This window comes from Oreochromis niloticus, linkage group LG11 (genome assembly GCF_001858045.2).
Source record: "Oreochromis niloticus isolate F11D_XX linkage group LG11, O_niloticus_UMD_NMBU, whole genome shotgun sequence".
In the NCBI taxonomy this organism is placed as follows: domain Eukaryota; kingdom Metazoa; phylum Chordata; class Actinopteri; order Cichliformes; family Cichlidae; genus Oreochromis; species Oreochromis niloticus.
Window position 1 is genome coordinate 17,456,214 of NC_031976.2, and position 21,380 is coordinate 17,477,593.

General features: G+C 38.2%; 3 protein-coding genes across 7 annotated transcripts; 2 read left to right on the forward strand and 1 right to left on the reverse strand.

Annotated features, from left to right (window-relative positions):
* Positions 1 to 611: 611 nt before the first annotated feature.
* LOC100707044 (uncharacterized) lies at positions 612 to 15,242 on the reverse strand. Of its 4 annotated transcripts, none has more exons than XM_013277029.3 (10): positions 13,999 to 15,242; positions 3,572 to 3,688; positions 3,376 to 3,436; positions 2,715 to 3,107; positions 2,601 to 2,621; positions 2,459 to 2,509; positions 2,255 to 2,375; positions 1,836 to 1,910; positions 1,497 to 1,575; positions 612 to 1,395 (listed from the first exon to the last, which is right to left on the reverse strand). In XM_013277029.3, exons 3-10 carry the CDS (start codon positions 3,434 to 3,436, stop codon positions 1,321 to 1,323), a joined length of 876 nt encoding a protein of 291 aa, XP_013132483.1. In that variant the 5' UTR covers positions 3,572 to 3,688; positions 13,999 to 15,242; the 3' UTR covers positions 612 to 1,320. The 4 variants fall into 4 exon arrangements, with proteins under 4 accessions (XP_013132483.1, XP_003454399.2, XP_005472566.1 ...); XM_003454351.5 differs by lacking the exon at positions 13,999 to 15,242 and adding an exon at positions 8,600 to 8,735 and having other exon boundaries at positions 2,715 to 3,101; XM_005472509.4 differs by lacking the exon at positions 13,999 to 15,242 and adding an exon at positions 8,600 to 8,735.
* On the forward strand, positions 3,802 to 8,013 carry LOC100697723 (uncharacterized). Its single transcript, XM_019364836.2, has 11 exons — positions 3,802 to 4,325; positions 4,824 to 4,914; positions 4,996 to 5,130; positions 5,287 to 5,364; positions 5,546 to 5,694; positions 5,908 to 6,044; positions 6,123 to 6,216; positions 6,339 to 6,671; positions 6,750 to 6,930; positions 7,120 to 7,247; positions 7,349 to 8,013. Exons 2-11 carry the CDS (start codon positions 4,833 to 4,835, stop codon positions 7,667 to 7,669), a joined length of 1,638 nt encoding a protein of 545 aa, XP_019220381.1. The 5' UTR covers positions 3,802 to 4,325; positions 4,824 to 4,832; the 3' UTR covers positions 7,670 to 8,013.
* si:dkey-238d18.4 (GTPase-activating protein GYP7) lies at positions 8,860 to 21,320 on the forward strand. 2 transcript variants are annotated; one of them, XM_003454405.4, is made up of 10 exons: positions 8,860 to 8,938; positions 12,473 to 12,658; positions 12,789 to 12,907; positions 13,190 to 13,293; positions 19,018 to 19,085; positions 19,194 to 19,340; positions 19,749 to 19,839; positions 19,996 to 20,144; positions 20,259 to 20,400; positions 20,523 to 21,320. In XM_003454405.4, exons 1-10 carry the CDS (start codon positions 8,881 to 8,883, stop codon positions 20,689 to 20,691), a joined length of 1,233 nt encoding a protein of 410 aa, XP_003454453.2. In that variant the 5' UTR covers positions 8,860 to 8,880; the 3' UTR covers positions 20,692 to 21,320. The 2 variants fall into 2 exon arrangements, with proteins under 2 accessions (XP_003454453.2, XP_019220383.1); XM_019364838.1 differs by having other exon boundaries at positions 20,262 to 20,400.
* Positions 21,321 to 21,380: the final 60 nt, after the last annotated feature.

Sequence of the window (21,380 nt, forward strand, 5' to 3'; positions counted from 1 at the left end):
ACTTGGTTTTGAGTCCAAGAACATCCAAACATTACATTTTGCTCCTAAATGCAATTAAATGCTTTCAGTGATACTAAAATAATGTACACTCCGTCATGACTGTATTTTCTTCACATTATCTGAATAGTCATTTCATGTGGATAATAGAGTTTTCACTACGCTTCTTAAGTAATGCAACGTTCCAGGACTTCTGCCTCTCAGTAAGCATTGCCCATCAAAGTTAGAACAGAAAGCAAAAGGTATTAGCAGCATTTACAGTTTCACTCAGTTTAAATTACAAATAACCTCTACATATTTTCGCAAATTTCTTTAAAACTGCAGTCCGTCCATCTTTTTCAACCCTTTAAATAAGTTCCAGCAGACATGACACAGGATGTACCCAAAGTGAATGTAATTTTCACCCCTCACTTCTGTATTTTAACTAGTTTAGTTAAAATGGGTAAATTCCAAAGAAAAGAGAACTCCACTCAAGAGATATTGCAGCGAAGTTGCAAAACTGATGCTTGATTTCATTTCCTTTGTTACTTGGTGGTGTAACACTGGCAGGTTTATTTACCAAGGTCAAAGACACTGATGTAAAGCAAAAAAAAAAAGAACTGCATAAGATCAAGTATATTAATAAAGTTGCTGTTTTTATTTATTGTTACAAACTATTTGGCAAAGTTGCTGTCATCTGTATTGGTTACATTTTGTTATGCTCACCAACGTATATTGCCTGTGTTAGGCAAACCGGGCAAGAACATTGCAATGGGAGATTTCTTTAAAAAAAAACAAAAAAAACAAAGCATTTGAAAAAAAATGAAATCCTTCCTAATTTTCAATCCCAACAGGTTTGTATTCTCCCATTCCACAATATACCACAAGTAAGGCTAGGAGAAGACTCTTTCTGACAAAACTAACGTGGCTAGGGTTGGAGAAAGATTATTGTTACTGTGTGCCTACTGTTCCCCTTCTCTAACACTGACATCTCACTTCTGATTTTATGCTATATCATTGTTACATAAATTCATGTTTTGAAACAACATTTTTGTCTGACCATCTGAAGGTCTGCAATCCCAAGTACGCAAAAAAGGAATTATCATTGTTTTGCAATGCTGTGCAGGTTTTTGGTTTTTTTTGGTCATTTAGCGTGTTGTCACACTTTCATCCTTCAGTTGAACCCACAGCAACTAGTCAGGATTTTTTTTGTGCATATGTGAACACTCTCAAAAAAAGACAAAAAATATTAAGACCTGCCTGAAATGTACAGAGGCACATAGTAATACATACACATGAACATGTGTAGAAAGCATCATACACTAATGACATGCAGCTTTCCTTCTAAGTTCTGTAATCCACATTTGCATATATATTGTCTGCAGAACTGCTGTTTGGAGCCATGTGACCTGTTGGGGCCTGCAGAGACAAGAGGTTACATAAAAGTTGGCTTTAGTTATTTTCATCTTTGCTGTTAACTTCTTGGGACAGTAAAACTTGTATCAGTGCGGGTATTGTACCTTGACATTGATGTAAACAGGATCATCAATAGCTTTCCCTTCAGGCAGCTTCTTAGCTTGTGTGTCACAAGTGACTTCTCTAAAAAAAACAAAAAAAAGAAAGAGAGCAAGAAATTAAAGATGCCAGGTTGAGGAAAAGGTCATCAGAATTTTGTCACTGTGCATCAAATAAATGCATAATTATATCCTGATAACACAAATGTATCAAATGATACAAAACCAAATTACAATAATTACTTTTGGATTCATCATAATGACACATTCAATTAAAAATAAAAGAAATGTCAAGCTTCTTAGATGGGTACACATGTATGGTATACTTTTTCCATTAATGCAAACCTTTTGGGTGGGTTTGATAGTGCTCTGCTAAAGTTTGCATAGTATCCAGAGTCCTCCCTGGTGACACTGCGTGACCTGAGAAAATTATGATTACTGTTATTGTGGTTGTTTGTACATAACTAAAATTTAAACAATAAAGTTAACATTCGAAGCACTCTGGTATGTTTATGATAAATGAATATAATCTGCTTTGGGTTATTTCTCTCTCGTACTGTAGATATGCTTCACAGAAAGTTAAATTTCCACATTTAAATGTCTTTTAATTACATATATGCTTTGCTTTACATACCACACATTTGCCTGAAAAGTATCCAGATGATAAACTATGTACATCAAGTATATCAATCTGAGAAATAAAGCTCATTCATGTTTGCTGCTTGTAGGCCACACATTCAGTTTACAAATGATGAAAAAGTTACCTCTTGTATTTTATAAAAATAAATATCCCAGCAACAAGAAGAATAATCACCACAAGAACTGCTACAGGGATGGCTACAGACAGTATTGTTGCAAGGCTCGTGTCGTTTTCATTTGCTTTTGCTGCAAAAAATAATACGTTCAGTAAAGAAAGCTGAAGTACAGAGTGTGACATACTCAACAAACTGTGTTTATATTAAACTTACTTATTGTTGTTTCAGTGGGCAAAGGGTCATGAGTCATGTAGGAATCGGTACCTGTTGAAAAAATATTACACAGCATGATGGCAAATTTTAAAAAAGGCTCTGTTCAATGTAGATATAAATAATGCAGAAATGAAGTTAATACCTGGGTCAGAAGCCCCTGTCCCTGTGGAGGAAACATGCAAGCTATTAATTTCTATTTTTTAAATAAATACATAGTTTAAATCAAAATTTAAAAATAATTTATTTTAATTCTGACCATTCATGGAAAATGAGACACTGACAAGGTCCTTGTCGAAACTGTATTTATCTTTCTGCACATCAATTCTCACATAGATCGCTTGCTCAATATGTGTGATGTTGGTGATCTGGAGAGAACAGTTGCCCTTGTTCTGGTCTCCGATGAGCTTAGTCTTTCCTCGGTACTTCTCAAGCACACAGTCATTATTTGTGTTAAAAACAAACGCCCACTTGTGCTTGTCTTTGTTACTGCACTTAGTTGGGTCTTTTACTGATAACATTTTCCAAAAAACTGTAACATTATTAGTGTGGTATTCCTGTGGATAGCTAAAGTTGCAGTGTATGGTAACGGTTGATCCAGGTTGTGCTGTGATCGTTCTTTCGACATTTATTTTCCATTCTGTATCTGCAAGTGAAAACAAAGCAAGTCAGAGATTGCATTTATTTTTCAAAGGGTAATTTTAAAGCTATAATTTAGATTGTAGAACAAATTGTTTATTACAAAAGCAAGGCCAGCATTAAAACAGCACATTATATGACAGCTTCACCATCATTAGTGTATGAATCTGTGTAAATGGATGAATAAGAAGCATGTAAAGTGCTCCAAGTACTATATTTACTACATAGTGAAAGTGCATTTCCAATTTAAAACAAACACATGAGCTCATTATCTCACTCACCTTTTGAATTACAAGCCAGAACCAATACTGAAATGAAACCAATAAGGCCTGGCAGCTGCATCTAGCCAAAGCAAGACAGTCACAGGTTAGTAGACACAATCCTGATTCAGTTTTACAGAATCCTCATCACATGTAGCCAACATACTGTACAGCAAATTGCCTATAGTCTACTATTTAGCACATAGTAAATACTCACTGTGAGAGGAGGGAGGTGTAAGAAAATGATGTTCCTTTGTGCTTTCTCAGTATGTATTAGATCTCTGCACTGATGTGAAATGACATGGGTCTGTTTCCTGTTGCACTCTAATGATCACTTGAAAAAAAAAAAAAAAAGGAAGTTGGGAAAGAAAAGTGAACGCCGTCCCCACAGTAACTATGTTCAACTTTGCGGGCAAATTTTAAGCACATATACTGTATATCAGAAACACCCTCTTCCTTCTCTTATATCATTTAATTTTTACATATTAACCAAAGTGTAAAAGTCACACTTTGCTGAACTCCTCCCTTTTTCTTTTCTTTGATTAACATTTGTGAAAAACACATCAGGTCAGTGTCACAACAGCTGAGAAGTGTTTGCAAAACTGTCTTTTCTAACCCAACCCAACTCTGTCAAAAATATTAAACCAGACTATAATTTCTATTAATTGAGGAGGATTGAGCTTTACACCTGACTATATGGCACGTGAACAAAAGATAGATGCTACACAGCAAATCTCTGGAGTTAAATATTCTGGAGTTAGGCATAAAAGTGCGCAAGAGTTACATTCCAGGAGTTTATTTTTCACCTTATACTACAGTCAGTGTTGGGGAGTACTCTCAAGCGGTGTAATATTTAGGTGTTCATTCACTGAGTGCTAAGGAGTCTAATTCAACACGTTGCTGGTGTTGTTTGTCTGTCGACCGTTACCCTGCCTATCTGTGCTTGTTTCTTGGACACCGACATGTAGGAGGTAAAAATACTTTATTTACTTTGGGGTTTTCTGTGTGTGGTGTGACGTTATTTGTATATATTTGGTTACATGGATGCATAAGTAAAATATTAAGTTAACTATCACTACACGTGTTTTCTGCATGTTATGCGGATTCGGTGATAGCAGCTAGGCTAACATTAGTTAAAAGTTAGCTAACTAACTTATCTTACTGTATTTGAAGATACACAGTTCACGTTGTCAATGAACATCAGTTAGCCTTGCTTCACACTGAGATATGCACGCAACCCTGTCGCCAGACCTGAAAAGACAAGTACACGGCAAACATGCGGTCACATTGTCTGCTAAACCTAGCCTAGCTAAATAGATTTTAAGCAGTAGCTAGTGTGGACAGGCTAACTCAATGTAAGAAAGTGTTTATAGATTAAGTTATACACAGTTCACATAAAGTTACCATAAACAGCCTCTTCTTCTTCCACATGTTGTGTTTCATATTAGTAAAGGGTTTTTTTTCTGTAGGTGGCCAAGATGTTGATAAAAGTAAAACACAGAGAGATAAAGAAATATGTCAAATTGGAAGAAGTCAGCTTCACAGATTTTATGAGTGCAGGTAAGTTATACATGGTTTGTAATAAGTCATTAAAGTGGAAAGGATAATGTTGTTATTAACTAAGTGATGATTTTACTTCAGTGCAGCAGAAGTTTCTCATACCAGAAACTGCAGCACTGAAAGTCACGGATGAGCAGGGTATAGAGGTGGATGAGGATGTCTTTCCTGAACTTGCAGGAGTCAAAGAGGTGTGTTTTGTCATCTATACAGCTGAAGGTAAGTAAATATATGCTCTGATAGACTTTGTAGGATTTGATTTGTACAGCTACTTCTAAATAAACATTTTTAATTAGTTTAATATCCTGTGGTAACAATCACAAAATGCTGCTTTCATGGCTCAACAGTAAGTTGGATTTATCACATGCATTTCAGACATCCTGGAAACAGAATCATCCAAGAAGCTGCGTGACTGCTCAGACCTAACACACTATGTGACACTCACACCTTGTGGTATGTAAATGGTATATTACCATAATAAAATACAAAATAACCATCTGTTCTCCTGGGAAAAAGTATAATTTAATCAAAGCATACAGTTTACTGGCCCTATGTGTGTAAATGGTAGCTTTGTTGTGGTTGATTTTTGATTGTATATGCTTTATATTCTAATATTTTTGTTTGTCACCCTCAGATTTGACTGTCCTGAAGCAACATGTGGAAGAGCCCTCCTCTCCAAGTCTAACAGATACATTGTCTGTCTCAACCACCAGCAGTCAGGGCAGTGACACAAGTGATTCCGGACTGGTTCAGCCTCTATTGGAGAGCATACATGCAAGAAATGTAGATACATTACTTAATAGACTTATACTTGACTCTTTAGTTGTCAGTACTTGAAAAAGCTTAAACATGAAGATAAAACAGATAAGAGAAAAATAATTTGATATAGTATTTCTTGTATTTCATATGTATAATCCACAGATTGAAATCGTTGTTTGGGTTAAAATTGTCTCATTTTTTGTCAATTGTTTTGTTCTTTGTATCAAATGTGTTTAGACAGTGGAGCAGATTCTGACTTCCAAACCAGCAGGGGTGACTGTCATCCATGAGTATGAAAAAACTGGGAGTTTGAAAGATTCCACCAGGCGATTAATGGTGAACATCATTGTAGCTCACATGCGTGAAAAAGAAGGGTAAGAGGAATGATGTTTATTTTATTCATTTTTAAAACTTGCAAGGATCCTATCACAAAAACACTTCTGCTTTTGCAGGAGAACTGTAAGTAAAGCAACAAAGGAGTTTCATGCGCTTGGAATCGTGTCACTCTTCCCATCTTTGAAGGATCCGTACTCCAAAAAGGGATATGTGAGTTTGCTCTGCAACTGTAGTGTGTAATAAGACTTGCTCTCTCTCTGTCTCTCTCCCTACACATATATATAAATATATATACACACTCTACAATGTATGCAATTTCTTTCTTTCTGTAGGAGCATTTCTATGACATTCAGAGCAACAAAGGTTTTCTTGAGTGGCGTATCAAGACTGTGCAACGTCAATCCAAAACCCCCACTGCATCACAGAACAGAGTGGAACTGAAAGGAGGGCCCACATCACGAAGAACGTTTGGTTTAACTAATGACCAGCAAACAAGAGATCAATGTATGGAAGCCATGTCTCTTCTTCATCACACCACTGACCAAGATATAGTCTTCCAGAAGATGAGAGAGACATTCTACTATCGTCAGCAGATACTGCATGACCCACAAGAATCAGCAAACATTCTTCAGATGTTTCCTCGTTTTTTGGACACTAAAGGATTGGTAGGTGAACAAATGGGAATCTGAAAAATACTTGACTTAAAAAAATAGATTTTAATGGACATACTTCTCCTTTGTTAGATTTTGCAGGACTTTGCAATGATGTTTGGAGTAGAGACGGCTTCCAGGTTCCTGGAAAAATGGAACACCACTTTTAAAGACAAGGTTGCCAGGGAAGCCAGAGACCTTAAAGAGACTTGTCTTCTGAAAAGATTGCTGAAATCTGCCTTGAACCAAGAAATGGATGATGCTGATGAGCCAGGTAGTGTCCTAAAGTAACACTTTATTAGTGTAGTAATTTTAGTTTTCATTTTTAAAAGTTATCTAAAAAGCAGCAGTGTGCATAATGTTTGTATGGATCACTTCTTTTCTGCTCATACCCTCAACTAGTTGTTATATGTTTGTGAAGTTCAGTTCTATCTCCCCATTAACTCCTTAACACTGTCTGCAGAGTGGGACAGCGACATGGCTTCTCTTCTTGTTCTGCTGCACCTTCTCACACCACAACCAGCTGGAAGGAAACGGCCAAAGAAGATGAGTGTTGGAGAGGCAATAGATCATCTGGTTAAATTTCACAAGGTTTGTCAAGATAATGTGATCCAGTTCCAGATACTGTGGTTCATGGAACACTTTTTGTTAACCTAAGGGTTTATAAAGTGATGCTTTTTATTGTGTTTCAGTCCTGCCAGAGCCTTGAGGATCACCTCATGAACAATGAAGGAAACCCTCAGCCATATCTCCTGGCCACAGGGACTTCAAAAGCACAGGTTTTCAGCTTCTACATAGTCTTGGATCGAAAGCTTCTTCCATGTCAGTCATGTACATCACTGGGTGCATTTGATGAGCTGTTCAAGTGTCACTTCGTTTTCAGTGTGAAATATGAAGACGCTCTGTCCAGCCTGTACACATTTTTGCAGACCACTGTGTACAATATTGATGTAGGCACAACGGTGGAAAGTCCAAGAGTCAAAGAGTTGCGAGCAAAGCTGTTGAATAAGTAGTAACCAGGTTATGTATTCAAAATGCTGACCTGTTTTCTCTGTGCTTTATCCTTTGGTACAGCTTTACTTTTGTTCAGACATTTAAAACTAGTTCATGGAATGTATCCTGGCAAAAATTTGAAACTAAAATGTGGTCAGATAGGATGTTGTTTACAATTCTCAAGTTATTCTGGATTTAGAAGACATCTGGATAAGATACATGCTACTGTTAGCACATGTGTTCCTCATGAGACCCCTTCTGACCATGATACCTGAATATATATATAGAATGTCACACAATGTCTCAACTGTTTAGCTGCCATAATTGTTGCTGTTTTAATGTTGAATGTTACAGTGCTGTTACACAGAATGTATGTTAGTTCATGCAGCATTGAATTTTGAATATGACATTTTTAATAAATAAAATTCATACATTCATAATAATCAGTATGGTGTTTTGTAGTAATTTTCACCTAAAACCTTTTTTCATTTGATGAGTAACACTATAAAAGAGTTAATATCAAAATGAACTCTAGTTATGAGTTAAACTTTACTCTTTATGGTAGTAGAAATTTAACTCCATGAGAGTTTAGTTTTAACTCCTATAAAGAGTTGAAAAACCAACTCCCAGAAAAGAGTTACTCTAACTCTGCACGAGAGTTCATTCGATGGTCACGCATGTACACTCAAATGTAGTTAATCTGAACTCCCAGAGAGTTTATTCCAAAGACCAGAATTTGCTGTGTATTATGTTATTGAGAAAAAAAGACTGAGTTGTAAGTTGGATTAGACCTTGTGTGTGTTTTTCCTTATCACACAGAATGTCATGATCCTGGGTCATTTTGACCCAGCGTTTTGTGTTTCCTTGGAGTTCACTTTGTGCCTTGTGTTTATTCTGATTTTGTAGTAGTTTAGGGTTGAATCTGGAGCTCAGTGTTTTATCAGCCCTACCTGTGTCTGTCTTCGGTGCTCTGTCATGTCCTCGTATTGTAAAACAGTCTGTAGGTTTCCTGTTTTACTTTGAAGGCTCGTGTTCTGGATTTCCTGTTCTGTTCTGAAGGTCTGTGTCTGTTATCGTGTTCAGCTTGTATCCTCAGGTCGTCTTGTGTATTAGAATCAGCTGTGCTCCCACCTGTATGTCATTACCTGGTCTCCTTGTTTGTGTGTGTATATATATATAGTGGGTGTCAGTCTGTGCCTGTCATCGGCTCGTCTGTGTATCTCTGCGTTCCATGGTGCTTCGTTCCTGTCTGTGTCTCTCTGCCCCTCAGCCCTTTTGTATGCTCTCAGGTTTGTTATTTAGTTTATCCCAGTTTAGGTCTCCTTCAGTTATTTGTCATGCCTCACTGCCGGTTTGCCACCCTGCCACTTCTGTAAATAAACTCTCACTCATATCAACAGTCGGCTGCCTGCATTTTGGGTCCTCCTTTCATTCCACAACACGACTGCTGCCCCAGCCGTGACACAGAAGAGATTCTGTGAATTTGAAATGTTATACTTTTTGTTACAAGAAGTAATTATAGCTAGACAAATATTTGTATTGATGTCAAAAATTGCACAGCGTAGAGGTCAAATCAAATATATGGACCCACCTACTCTGGTGACCCCTTGTGAATGAGTGGTAGCAGACTGCAGAGTCCTCGTCAGGCCAGGACTCTGCAGTCTATTTACACCTACAGGCCAGTGGACACTGTTTCAGTGATGAGGATGTAACATCCTGGACAAGGAGGAACGCTGGTTTGAGCACGGAGTCAAGGAGGCCATTACCGTGAAAAGGGAAAGACCATCTCTGAATCGAGGAGGGGGCCTAAGGGTACATCTGTCACCATCTTACAATGCTGTGATTGCAGCCATTCCCCAACTCTCTGTGAATGGTACTCATGGCCATTGATCAGTGGTCTTTGATCAGTGGTTGTTTATCAATGGTCATTAGAATTTCTCTAATTATGTTGAAGGAACTGACCTCCCAGCCCATTGTTCCTTCAGTGGGCTGGTTTCAGTCATACTGTTTATAAGATTGGGGAAACCTGCAGTCAGCTGAGACTGAAGAAGTCACTTGCATGGGTGACGAAGCGTTTCTCCCACTGAAGACGCTACGTCCAGATGAACAGAATCAACTTTTGGAGAGAGTGGTAGCTTTCTTACTATAAGCTAGGTACTATTTGGTGTGTGGAGTGGCTTGATTATGCACAAAATATATGTGGTAGCCACATTCACTGGCCACTTTATTAGGTTCACTTTGCTGATACTGAGTTGGACCTCCTTTTGCCTCCAGAACTGCTTTAATTCTTTATGGTATAGATTTAACAAGATGCTGGAAACATTCTTCAGAGATTTTGGTCCATGTTGACATGACAGCATCACGCAGTTGCTGCACATTTGTCAGCTAGACATCCATGATGAGAATCTCCCAGCCGACCACCTCCCAACAGTGCTCTATTAGATTGAGATCTGGTGACTGCAAAGGTCATTAAACATAACAATGACTTCATATGAATTAACTTATGTTTAAGAAACCAGTTATGATATGATTAGAGCTCTTTGACATAGTATGCTAACCTGCTGGTAGCAGTCAAGATGGGTACACTGTGGTCACAGGGGGATAAAATGGTCCTCATCAATATTCAAGTTAGCTTTCAAATCTAAATAATCATAAATTGTTTTTTTTTATGTCATAAAACATTTCCCCCGCCATTTTGCTACCAGCAGCAGCCTGAACTACTTATACAAGACACGATGGATTCATGCGTTTATGTTGTCTTCTCCAAATTCTGACCAGACATTTTTATAGTTTTCTATTGTAATGAAAAATTTGGTCTTCTGCTGCTGCTGCAGTTCATGTGCTTGAAGACTTAACTTGTGTGTTCAGAGATGCTCTTCTGTATTCCTTGGCTGTAAAGTGATTATTGGAGTTACCGCAGACTTCCTATAACTTCGAAGAAGTAGCTGATATGAACTGCTACTCACTGGATATGTTCTTTTTTTCCCCAGGCCATTCTCTGCAAACCTTAGAGATGGTTATGCGTGAAAGCCCCAGTGATCAACGGTTTGGAAATACTCAGATCAGCCAGGCTGGCATAAGCAATAAAGCAATAAGAAAAAAACAAGTTAGCGAAATCCCTCTTCTGGGGGACATTTGCTAAATCCAACCACTAGATGGAGCGAGATATACGCACAAGTCCACTGTGAACTTTAGCACATGGGTTTGGACTCCACCTGGAATGTGGGGCAAACTGGGATCTTAAAGGTGCAGTCATATGACTCCCAGATGGCTGAATGAGAGTTATTCTCCCTGGATATGGTTTCCTGAAAGTCATTCCGACGGGTTTAGCAAAGTTAAAACGACTTGACCACGCTGCTGGAAATGAGTCTTGAATGATTTCAGTTGTAGCTCACGGAGGGAGACGAGCTGTGTTGTTTAGGAAGCGGTGGGCCATAGGAGGATGATTATGTTGCCTGTTATGTGGATGCAGCGCGAATGACAAACTTCACCCCTGCGTGGTTTAAAACCGCAGGCACACATGGAAGATCTAAACACAGGAAATCCAAGGCAGACCTCAGAGGAACAGTCGACAGCCAGCAGCCACCAGCTGCATGGAGGCTCTCAGAGGAGAGTAGCAGCGATCAGCTCTCCTGCTCTGGCTGTAGCGCGCCTCACTTTACCCAGAGTCATGGACGCCGAGGGGAGGGTCGACGAGTGCAGGAGACATGAAGTAAGACTGTTTGTCCGCACTTCCGTTGTTATACTTTAGTGAGTACGGAAGGCCAAGCAGAAATCTTGAAATATCTAATTATCGACGTTTAGAAAAGCAAACTCTTTTCTCATCTAGTTAATTATAAGTTTGAGAGATAATTGCGTTTTTCTGCATTGATACAGTATAACAGGACAGGGGCTGGCAATCAGCGCAGTCCACGAAGCAGCTGGATTTGAAGCTGTAGTTTCTCACACCGACTGCTGCTGAGGCCTCAGGTTGTTCTGAACAAACCTGAAGGGACCGCACCTGCTGATAAAAGGCGTGACTGCATTCGCTCAATGTGTGTTTTTAGAAAAATTAAATTTGACTCTTCGGAAAAATAAAAATAGGCTATAGTGTTTTGAGAAAATATACATGTGTCCATTTTAGCACCGTTTTGGTGTACGGTGAAAATATTTAACACGAACTTTTTTTTTTTTTTTTTTTTTAATGGTTTTCATTCCTAAGGATTAAGTCAGGTGACGCTTTGCCTCTGGGGATAAGCACAATCAGACGATTCTCTAAAGTCTAACATTTCACTGTTCACCAGACCCCCTGGAGCAAAGAACTCCAGCGTGACTACTGTGATAAAGCGGCTCCATTTATAGGGTTGGTAGGTTTTCTAGGAGTGAGATCACATGAGTGTCAATGGCTCCATAAACATATGCTGTGAACTGGAAGGAGCAAAGACGAAGAGAATACGTCTGTGTTCTAGCTGTGTTTTAAATGCAAGAAGACTGTCATCTCATGCCAGAACTTATCCGCACTTCAGCAATCCTGTTCAATCTGTCCTCTTTGTGGAGGAATGTTGAACTCCACCAGAGACTAAATAACCTCCAGAATAAGACGTTACAAATGGCCTCTTAAATATTTGTCTCAGCAGGCTCAAGCTCACTAAAATATGTATTTGCAGTCTCTTTGCTCTTTGATTTAAATCTAAAGTTTGTTCCTTTCAGGTTTGATCTTCCCATGCTCTCTTTCAGAACAGTGGTGACTGGTTTAACTGAATGTTAGGAGGTCATGTAATGATTTGTCTTCAATGCACAACTGTCCACTGACAATGATTGAAAGGTCTGCACTCTCTGTCCAGGTGGGGTGTGTCCATCTGAGCGTGGCCTCGCGTGGCGGTTTTTGTTCGGGATGTATCCATGCGGTTCAACAGCTTTAGAGCGCTCGTTGCTGCAGGAGCAGTTGGTCGTACGTTATCAGGTGATGAAGAGAAAGTGGCAGCACTTCCTCCCCTCAGCCATGCGAATGCACCTCAATGGCACTGATGGTAAGTTATATAGCTGTCAACTGAAAGCCACGTATCTTCCTTCTTTTTCAAATTTTTGTTACTATTCTTGTTTGTTTTTAACTGCCCTGATTTCTCACTCTTTTTCCTAAATATCTTCTATGTGATCAAGCTGAGTTGCTGGCAGCCGTCAGGTACTTTGACCAGAGACAGGCACAGACCCAGCAACAATCTCAGGACAGGTCAGAGGCAGTCAGAGTTAGAATGGCTTTTTTGGAGCTTCAGGCACAGGTCAGTTCAACTAAACATCCATGAGTATTATTGTGACCTGTCTGATATCTGGCTTTTTGCTTCTTTTACACATACTTTTCTCTACGCGCTATTTTTCTGCATTGTTTTTTGTTAAGTTATATTTAAAATGTTCCTTTTGGTTTTTCTTTATAGAACATAAGAACAGTTTAAAGTAGTAAATGCAGTGTATTTATTCAAATGAAACAACAGGATCTAAATTAGTTAAAGGGTTTGCCATTTACCTACTACCTCTTTGTACTAACTTTTCCTTGTTATAAACAGATATTGTTTGAGCGGGTCACATTTGACCGTGAGGAGCTGCAGGAAGCCATTCGAATCATTGATAAAGATGTGCCCCGAACCAACAGAGACCTGAGCTATTACCAGTAAGTCATTGTCAGTTATGGTATTTTATTTTATTTTATTTTTTTTTACTAACTTTGATAGTTGTTTAAAGAGGTGTGCAATCACTTATTTTGTCTGTCTCTCACCACTGATCAAGTACCAGATGTCTTTCACAGCAGCCAGCAGAAAAAATAAAAATCCCAATATCCAACTGTTTAAATTGAAGGACAAAGTAAGTTTCTACTCTATAAAAGGTTCGGGGCAAGACGATAAAAAAAAGAACACCACAGTTAGAGCTGTTCGATATGATGATATATATCGGATGACGATATGAAAACATCTATCGTTTCATATTATACGCTGTCATTTGTTTCGTTGTGTCGCAAAATAAGCTGGTTACGGCAATATTTTTTCATCGTTTTGATGGTCACTGTAGTGGCAATATTAATTTCTTAAAGTTTTCTCTTTCTCTTATTTAAAATAACCACACTACGGACGGACAAGCGGCTGTTTTTACGCATCGGTTCATTAGCAACAACAACGGTAAAACCATCGTGTAGCTCTGCCGTCCGCTTGTTTATTTACCACATAAACCTTTCACAATAAAGCTCAAGATCCTGTTAAAACTTTTCAAAATAAACTGAAATGATGGGAAAATACATTATTCGCAAAGATCCAATTTCAGAATATGCATTAAAAAAATTTATCTCAAATAAAAATATGAAGTAACTATAAATGGCGCTTACAGTCAACACGTGGACGCAGGCACAGAAAATACCAGCATGGCCAGTGAAGATGAGGCAGAACCAGGTAGCTCCAAACAGAAGGACCAGTCAAAACTAATCGAGGACCCTATTCCTAAACGAGGGGCTACCTCTGTAGTATGGAAATGGTTTGGTTATGAAAAGTCTGACACAGACCGCAAACAGGTTCCAACCACAGACTCAAACACAACAAACTTCCTCTAATACTTACGCAAGAATCATGTGAAAGAGTATGGAGAGAGTTTACGGATGAGAAGCCAAAAAGAGCTATCATATGCTAAAAAATAAACCTTACACTTAAACATTAGAACAGGCTTTTCTCCACAGCGCGCCATGTAATAAATACTTACAAAAACATGGTGGCTGTTACAACTTATGTCCAAAAAATATATATTTTTATGCATCGGTCAAAACACTCGACTCCAGGTACATGACAACTAGCTGAAAACACTCGACACAAGTCGAGTTGCCCGAGATTCACTGAAATTACAGAAAATGTAAAATTGTTGTGATATATTGGGATCGTTATCAGGATGAGAAATGTTTTATATCGGGATATGAGATTTTTTTGGGGGGGGGTCTGTCACATTATCCATGTTGGGGAGGCAGCAAAGCATTTTAACATTTTGGAGCCATATAGGTTCTGAAACCAACACTGGAAACCTTCATAAAGTATGCGGTTAAATGTTCCCTGGAGCACCTTGGAAATAGGTTTGAGTGGTGGTAAGGCATCATGGCAGTTGTTGTTTACACTTCTGATCATCTGATTATCTCAGCACTTTTAGCTGCTGAAAAGTTTGAAGCAGCTAAAACATTCCTGTAAAAATGTTCTTCTGATACAATACAGAGTGTCACAATTAACACAGAATAACTTCAACCCCCCCAAACATTATAATCAAACATTACAGTCCTGTTTAACTTATTTATCTGCTCGTGTGTGTGTGTGTGTGTGTGTGTGTGTGTGTGTGTGTGTGTGTGTGTGTGTGTTTAAAATAAGGGTTTTACTAACATTGACTCATCAGTGTAATCTCAGAGACACCCACTGCTGGACATCACATATTTATTTTGAGTTCAGAATCTGTAAGTCTGTAGTCTCCATCTTTCTAACACTGATACTTTGTCGGCAGTGAGACAGCTATCAGGTTGTCCACACGTTCACCTGCACTGAAATTTGTTGAGATTTCAATTTTACATAGATCTGTTGCATATTACTGTACCGATTGCTGTTAAAATGAAGTAAAACTGTATAAAGCTTTTGAATTAGAGGCCTTTCATCATCATTATACAGCAAGCTGCTGTCAAAATGGAACACAAAACTGTCACAGTGACCCAAAAGTGATCCATTATTAGGTTGAAAAATAACAGGTGTGCATCAACAGGTGTTCAAGCATAAGTAGTATAACATATGATGTAAATATAGACAAAACCTGTGCATGTAGGCCAACACAAATGGGGTATATAGGTCAACACGCATACTAATTCCCCTTTATATAAGCATAAAAAAGCAACACTTTCTTTAAAGATAAAACGCTTTTTAATTTCAGCATGATATGAAGACAGAGGGGAAATATAAAAGTGAGGTCAGAGGTGAAATGTGACATGATATTTGGATGCAAGCTATAACTTGATATTTAGAATCCCCATAGAGCAGTATAGCAGTACAAAATGTTACCAATATGAACAAAGATGCTGGAATTTTAAGCTTCTTTTTTGTGATAAAATTTGTTTTTATAAAAGTTTGACCTTATTTGACCTGGAAGAAGAGGTCCAAACTAATGTGATATTTAGAATTCCCATATATCATTAGTTATATGCCTATGTATGTTGGCAATACAAACAATGGCATTAAGAAAAACAGTTTTAAATAACTCTATACAGCATTATTATCATCACGCTGACCTTCAAATCAGTCTGACTTTGAAGGAGAGGTAAGAGTTTAAATCTAACATATTTTAAATCTTTATATGATAAATTCTTTATTTTGACAATACAAAACATGCTTGTCCTTACTCAAAAGAAATCCTTTTGAGTAATTATGCTTACCATCAGAATGACAATAACTGAGGTATGATCATGAGGTAAAGTGGTTATGGTACAGAGTTATAGAGTTGTACATTTAAGAGTTGTAGAGCTAAGTATTTTGTAATTTCACAGTGACTTAATAAATAACAATACAATATTACACAGAGTATAGATAAAGATTATACGGGGTATTCTAAAAATTTAAGGTACCACTCATTGTGGTACTGTACAGGAGAGAACTTATTGCACAAACAGGAAGACTATTGATCAAAGAGGATGTGGTAACGGTGGTAGAGAGGGGAGTCAGTGCAAAGTTCACCGTTGTACTGGTGCTTGAGAAGAAACTGTTTCTTTTTGGTCCCCTTTGGTCAACAAGTCGCTGTAGCTGATGCCAGAAGTGAGCAAGTTGAATCAGTCAGAACAAGGATGTGATGGATCCTCTAAAATATAAGCCAATCTCCAACCTTCCTTTTATCTAAAAAAAAAAAAAAAAAAAAAAAAAAAAATTCTTGCAAAAGTAGTAAAACAGATCATCTGCAGAGAATGTTTTTCAGTCAGGTTTCTGAGCTCATTACAGTACAAAAACAGTATTAGTGAGGGTTACAAATTATATTCTTATGGCCTCTGACAGTGGACTCATACATCTGCTTGTCCTGCTAGACCAGGAGTGGCGAACTCCAGTGCACTGTAGGTTTTAGATGTGTCCTTGAGCCAACACAGCTGATTTAAATGGCTAAAAATCCTCCTCAACATGTCTTGAATTCTCCAGAGGCCTCGTAATGAATTAATCATTTGATTCAGGTGTGTTGACCCAGGGTGATATCTAAAACCTGCAGCACACCGGCCCTTGAGGCCTGGAGTTCACCACCCCTGCAGTAGACCTTAGTGCAACATTCAATACTGTTCACCATAATATTTTATTACAATGTTTAAAGAATCCTGTAGGTATTAAAGATAATGCGCTGTGCAGTAGTATGAGTCATATCTATCTAACAGATTGAAATTTGTTCATGTAAATGGAGTCTTCTTCAAACACTAAGGTTAATTATGGAGTTCCACAGGGTTCTATGTTAGAACCAGTTCTGTTTATGTTGTACATTCTGTTTACATAGAAGGCATAGCATACATTTTCCCTGTTCTGCAGATGATACCCAGGTCTCCATGAAACCAGATGACGCACATAATGATCTGCCTCTAATGACCTCTAATTACCTCTGATTTCTTGCTTCTGAATTCAGATAAAACTCAGGTTTTTGTGTTCAGCCCTAAAAATCTTAGAAATGTGATGTCTAACCACATTAAACCAGATTAACCACATTTTCAGGTTTTCCTAAAACTCCCTCAAAAGCCTTTAGTTGTTCCAAAATGCTACAGCAAGAGTACTGCCAGGACTAGAAAAAGCATATTTCTCCTATTTTGGCTTCCCTGTTACATCCAGAATTGAATTTAAAATCCTGCTCCTCACATACAAGGTCTTGAATAATCATGCCCCATGTTATCTTAAAGACCTCATAGTACCATATCACCCCATTAGAGCACTGCACTCTCAGACTTTTGGTTTACTTGTGGAACCACTGCAGTTTGGATTTGGGAGACAGACGCTCTCTATACTTTTAAGATTAGGCTTAAAATTTTCCATTTTTTTTTGTTTGTTTTTGTTTTCACAAAGTATATAGTTGGGGCTGGATCAGGGGACCCTGAATCATCCCTTAGTTATGCCACTGCAATAGGCCCACACTGCTTGGGGCTTCCCATGATGCAGCATTTCTTCTTTACTCACCTTTTTCTCACTCACTATGTGTTTAATTCACCACTCTGCATTTAATTCAGTTTAATTCCAATCTATTTATATAGGGCCAAATTACAACAGTTGCCTCTGTCTCTCTTCCACAGCATGTCCTTAGTCCTGTCTTCCTCCCATCACCCCCAACCAATTGCAGCAGATGGCCACCCCTCCCTGAGCCTGGTTCTGCCGCAGGTTTCTTCCTATTAAAACTGAGTTTTTCCTTCCCACAGTCAAGGAAGTCAGGAAGTGAACAAGTCAAATAGGGCAGAGAGGACCTGGTGATCTTCTGAGCTGTATTAATTGATGTGCTGTAGCCTCCTCTCTGCTTCAGTGCAGCTCCTGTACCAAAACATTTAGACGCATGACACAATGGTCAATGAATAATCATTTCTTCACTGATTGGAAAAATGCCTCATGTATTGGCATCATGTTAGAGGTGATGATGTGTAGATTCCTAAGTCTTAAATACATTTCAGATTCTAAATTTGGACTAACTGCGGCTTAAAATTAGTTTTTGCAGATATCTGAGGGAGCTGGGGTAAGCTCCAAGGCCAGTGTGACACTGAACTGGAAAAGTGGGTGGGAAGAGGGAGAAAAGGAGATATTATGAAGGCCTTTCATTAATAAGATATTTATGTTCCCACTTTTAAATACAGCCAATAAATGCTTCTTTTTTTTTTTAATGTAGTTCTACTACATTTTTAATGCATTTTGACAAAGTTTTACCTCTTTTCTATGCAAATAACCCAAATCAGTGTTACTGGGTATGAATAACATTTAATGTTCATAATAAACTGCCTTTTTTTTTTTTTTTTTTTTTTTTTTCCAGTTTCTGTCACCTGCATTTTGTTCTTGACAAGCTTAATAATTTTAAACATTTAAATTTTGGTTAGGATTCCAGCTTGCTCTATTAAGGAAAATTGAAGTTGAGTAAATGATGACTAAGTGGACAACACTGAATAAAAACCCCTAACTTTGTTTTCTTAGCCTAACTTAAAATTATTTAACTGACTTTTAACTGAAGACTTAGTAGTTAAATGTCACATCTGACAATTTCTTCACGAGTGAAGGTTTAATTTGGGGCATAAAGCATCACCAGTGTTACGCATCAAAACACGTTTTGGCAGCTGTGTTAAACTAATTCTGCTTATTTATAACATACTAATATTGTTTGTGTCTGTGTGTGTTTGCAGGAATGAAGGCTTAGGCAATCTGTTGGTTCTGCGAGAAATCCTCATCACTTATGCTGCTTTTCATCCAGGTAAAAGACCTGAGTCAGGTTTGCTGATGCTGACTCGGTCTGGATCAGATGGATTTAAAGGTTTTTTGTTGAACTGTTTATGCATTGCTCCCTTTGCTGTAAATCCAGAGGTCAGTTATGCCCAGGGGATGAATGACCTGTGCAGCCGATTCCTGGAGGTCCTCGACTGTGAGGTTGACACTTTCTGGAGTTTTTCATGCTACATGGAGAAATTCTCCAGGGACTTCAGGGCCGATGGTCTACACAGGAAAATAGGTAGTGATAACAAAACAGATATTTTAAAAATTACTTTGACACCAAAAAGTGTTTTGTTTATATCTGCCACACCCACTGTTGTCACGGTGTAAGATCTGTAAATTGAACTTTCCTTTTCTGTTTTAGATAATACATTTCATTCAGCTTATGCACCGTAGTGCTCATATGCACCCTTGTTTTAATAGTTTAGTCAAGCACTGCCTGTTACTTTATGACCCCTAGTGGTCAAACAAAGACACTGTAACTTTGCTTCCAGAGTAGAAGTTTGATGGTAGGTCGGATATACAGAACAAAATCATATTGGACCAAAAATCAAATTAAAATAGAATTAAGTCTCTATAAAAACAAAAAAAAATGTTTTGTATAAATTAGTTTAGCTAAAGAATAAAAGTTTTTTTTAACATCTAGAGTTGGAGGCAGCTCTGCTGAAGGAACTGGACCCTCCGCTTTATGCTCATCTGGTGAAAGACAACATGGAGAGGTTTACATTTTGTCACAGGTAGATCTGCAAAGCTTTGTTTTTCTGTACTCAATTGCAGTTTTTCAAGTTTTGTTTTGCGTGGGTTTTTGTTTTTGTTTGTTTTGTTTCTGGTTTTTTTTCCCCCCCACACAAACGTCTTATTTACATGTAAGTACGTGTTGCCCCTCCTTTAAGGTGGCTGCTGCTTGGTTTCCAGAGGGAGTTTGAACACAGCGAAGCACTACGCTTGTTCGAGATCCTGAGCTGTGACCACCTGGAGCTCATCTCACAGCAAGTCGACCGAGCTCGTTACCAGGAAAGAGTAGCTCAGAAATTCAGCACAGGTAAAACCCGGAAACACAAAAGAAAAAGTAGAAAAAAAAAAAACACAAAAAAAACCTGCAAGGGGTTGCCTCTTTACTAATTCTTATTATGCCCTTGCCTTGTGATATTGCCAGAAGACGGTTCAGAGTCAGAGCTGCAGGCGATCAACACTGACTTCACCTTTGAGCTCTTCATCTGCGCAGCCATCCTTTTAGAGCACAGAGAGTCTCTGTTGCAGTGCCCAGATGACGTTCAGCTCCTCCAATATACTAACGGGTTTGTTTTTGTGCTGCATCACACGGCTCATCACAAATAAGATGTGCAGGTTAGTTAATGTGTGTGTGTGTGTGTGTGTGTATGTGTGTGTGTGTGTGTGTATGTGTGTGTGTTTTGTGCAGCCTTCAGGGGACACTGGACCTGAACAGTATACTGAAGAAAGCAGAGAATCATTTCTACAACTACTGCAAGCGCTGTGCTTGGGATTATACGAATGGTCGCTGCAGGCCTGATCGGAGCAAACACGAGGACTTTTTTTATCATCTCCGTAGTTTATTTGTTTTAAAATGATTTTATTTTTTTTAATGATCTTAGAGGTTGTAATCTGTAGCTGACAAATGATCCCTACATGCACTTTTTGATGCCACTTACTTTTTTGTCTGAGGGAAATGCACTAATGTACTGCTGGTTGCTGCTCACTTTAAATTTGCTCACTTTAAATTTGCTCACTTATCACTATGAGTACGTGTACACTATTTATTGTCTTATAGTTGACCAACACTGGGTGTGAGTTGTTGTGCGGTGATTTTTTTTTTTTTTTTTTTTTTTTTTTTTTTTTTTTTTTTTAAATGTAAGGCCTAATCTTTTATTACTTCACAGTAGGAGCTTTGTTTTATTTTTTTCCAGGTTATCAGTTTATAAATAAGCCCGGTCTCTTCGCTGGCAGTTATATTTAATGCTGGATGACACATGTGTCAGAGGGGCCTACAGTATGTGTACCACAGTGTCCAAGTGTCCAAGAAACCACATTGCATAACTGCCCTAAATAGAGAATGACAAACATGCACACTATGAATGTTTGGAAAAAAAATGTACCTCAGTAAAAGTGTTGAAGATTTTTATTCTGATGGTGAATAAGGCTGTTTCATTTTAATTTTTGAATCTTTTAAAATAAAAGATGACCTTGTGTTTTGAAAGAACCTGTTTTACTATGTGAATTGATTGAGCTGAATTAAAGTCATTTGTCATGTAGGAATGCA

Coding starts and splice junctions, on each gene's coding strand:
- LOC100707044 (XM_013277029.3), bottom strand. CDS start 3,436: ATGCAGCTGCCAGGCCTTATTGGTTTCATTTCAGTATTGGTTCTGGCT. Junction 1,911..2,254: donor ATTTTTATAAAATACAAGAG/GTAACTTTTTCA, acceptor TAATTTTCTCAG/GTCACGCAGTGTCACCAGGG. Junction 1,396..1,496: donor CTGTTTACATCAATGTCAAG/GTACAATACCCG, acceptor TTGTCTCTGCAG/GCCCCAACAGGTCACATGGC.
- LOC100697723 (XM_019364836.2), top strand. CDS start 4,833: ATGTTGATAAAAGTAAAACACAGAGAGATAAAGAAATATGTCAAATTG. Junction 5,695..5,907: donor AGAGCATACATGCAAGAAAT/GTAGATACATTA, acceptor AAATGTGTTTAG/ACAGTGGAGCAGATTCTGAC. Junction 6,045..6,122: donor CACATGCGTGAAAAAGAAGG/GTAAGAGGAATG, acceptor CTGCTTTTGCAG/GAGAACTGTAAGTAAAGCAA.
- si:dkey-238d18.4 (XM_003454405.4), top strand. CDS start 8,881: ATGGTGCTTCGTTCCTGTCTGTGTCTCTCTGCCCCTCAGCCCTTTTGT. Junction 8,939..12,472: donor GCCCTTTTGTATGCTCTCAG/GTTTGTTATTTA, acceptor CTCTCTGTCCAG/GTGGGGTGTGTCCATCTGAG. Junction 20,145..20,258: donor AGCTCAGAAATTCAGCACAG/GTAAAACCCGGA, acceptor TGATATTGCCAG/AAGACGGTTCAGAGTCAGAG.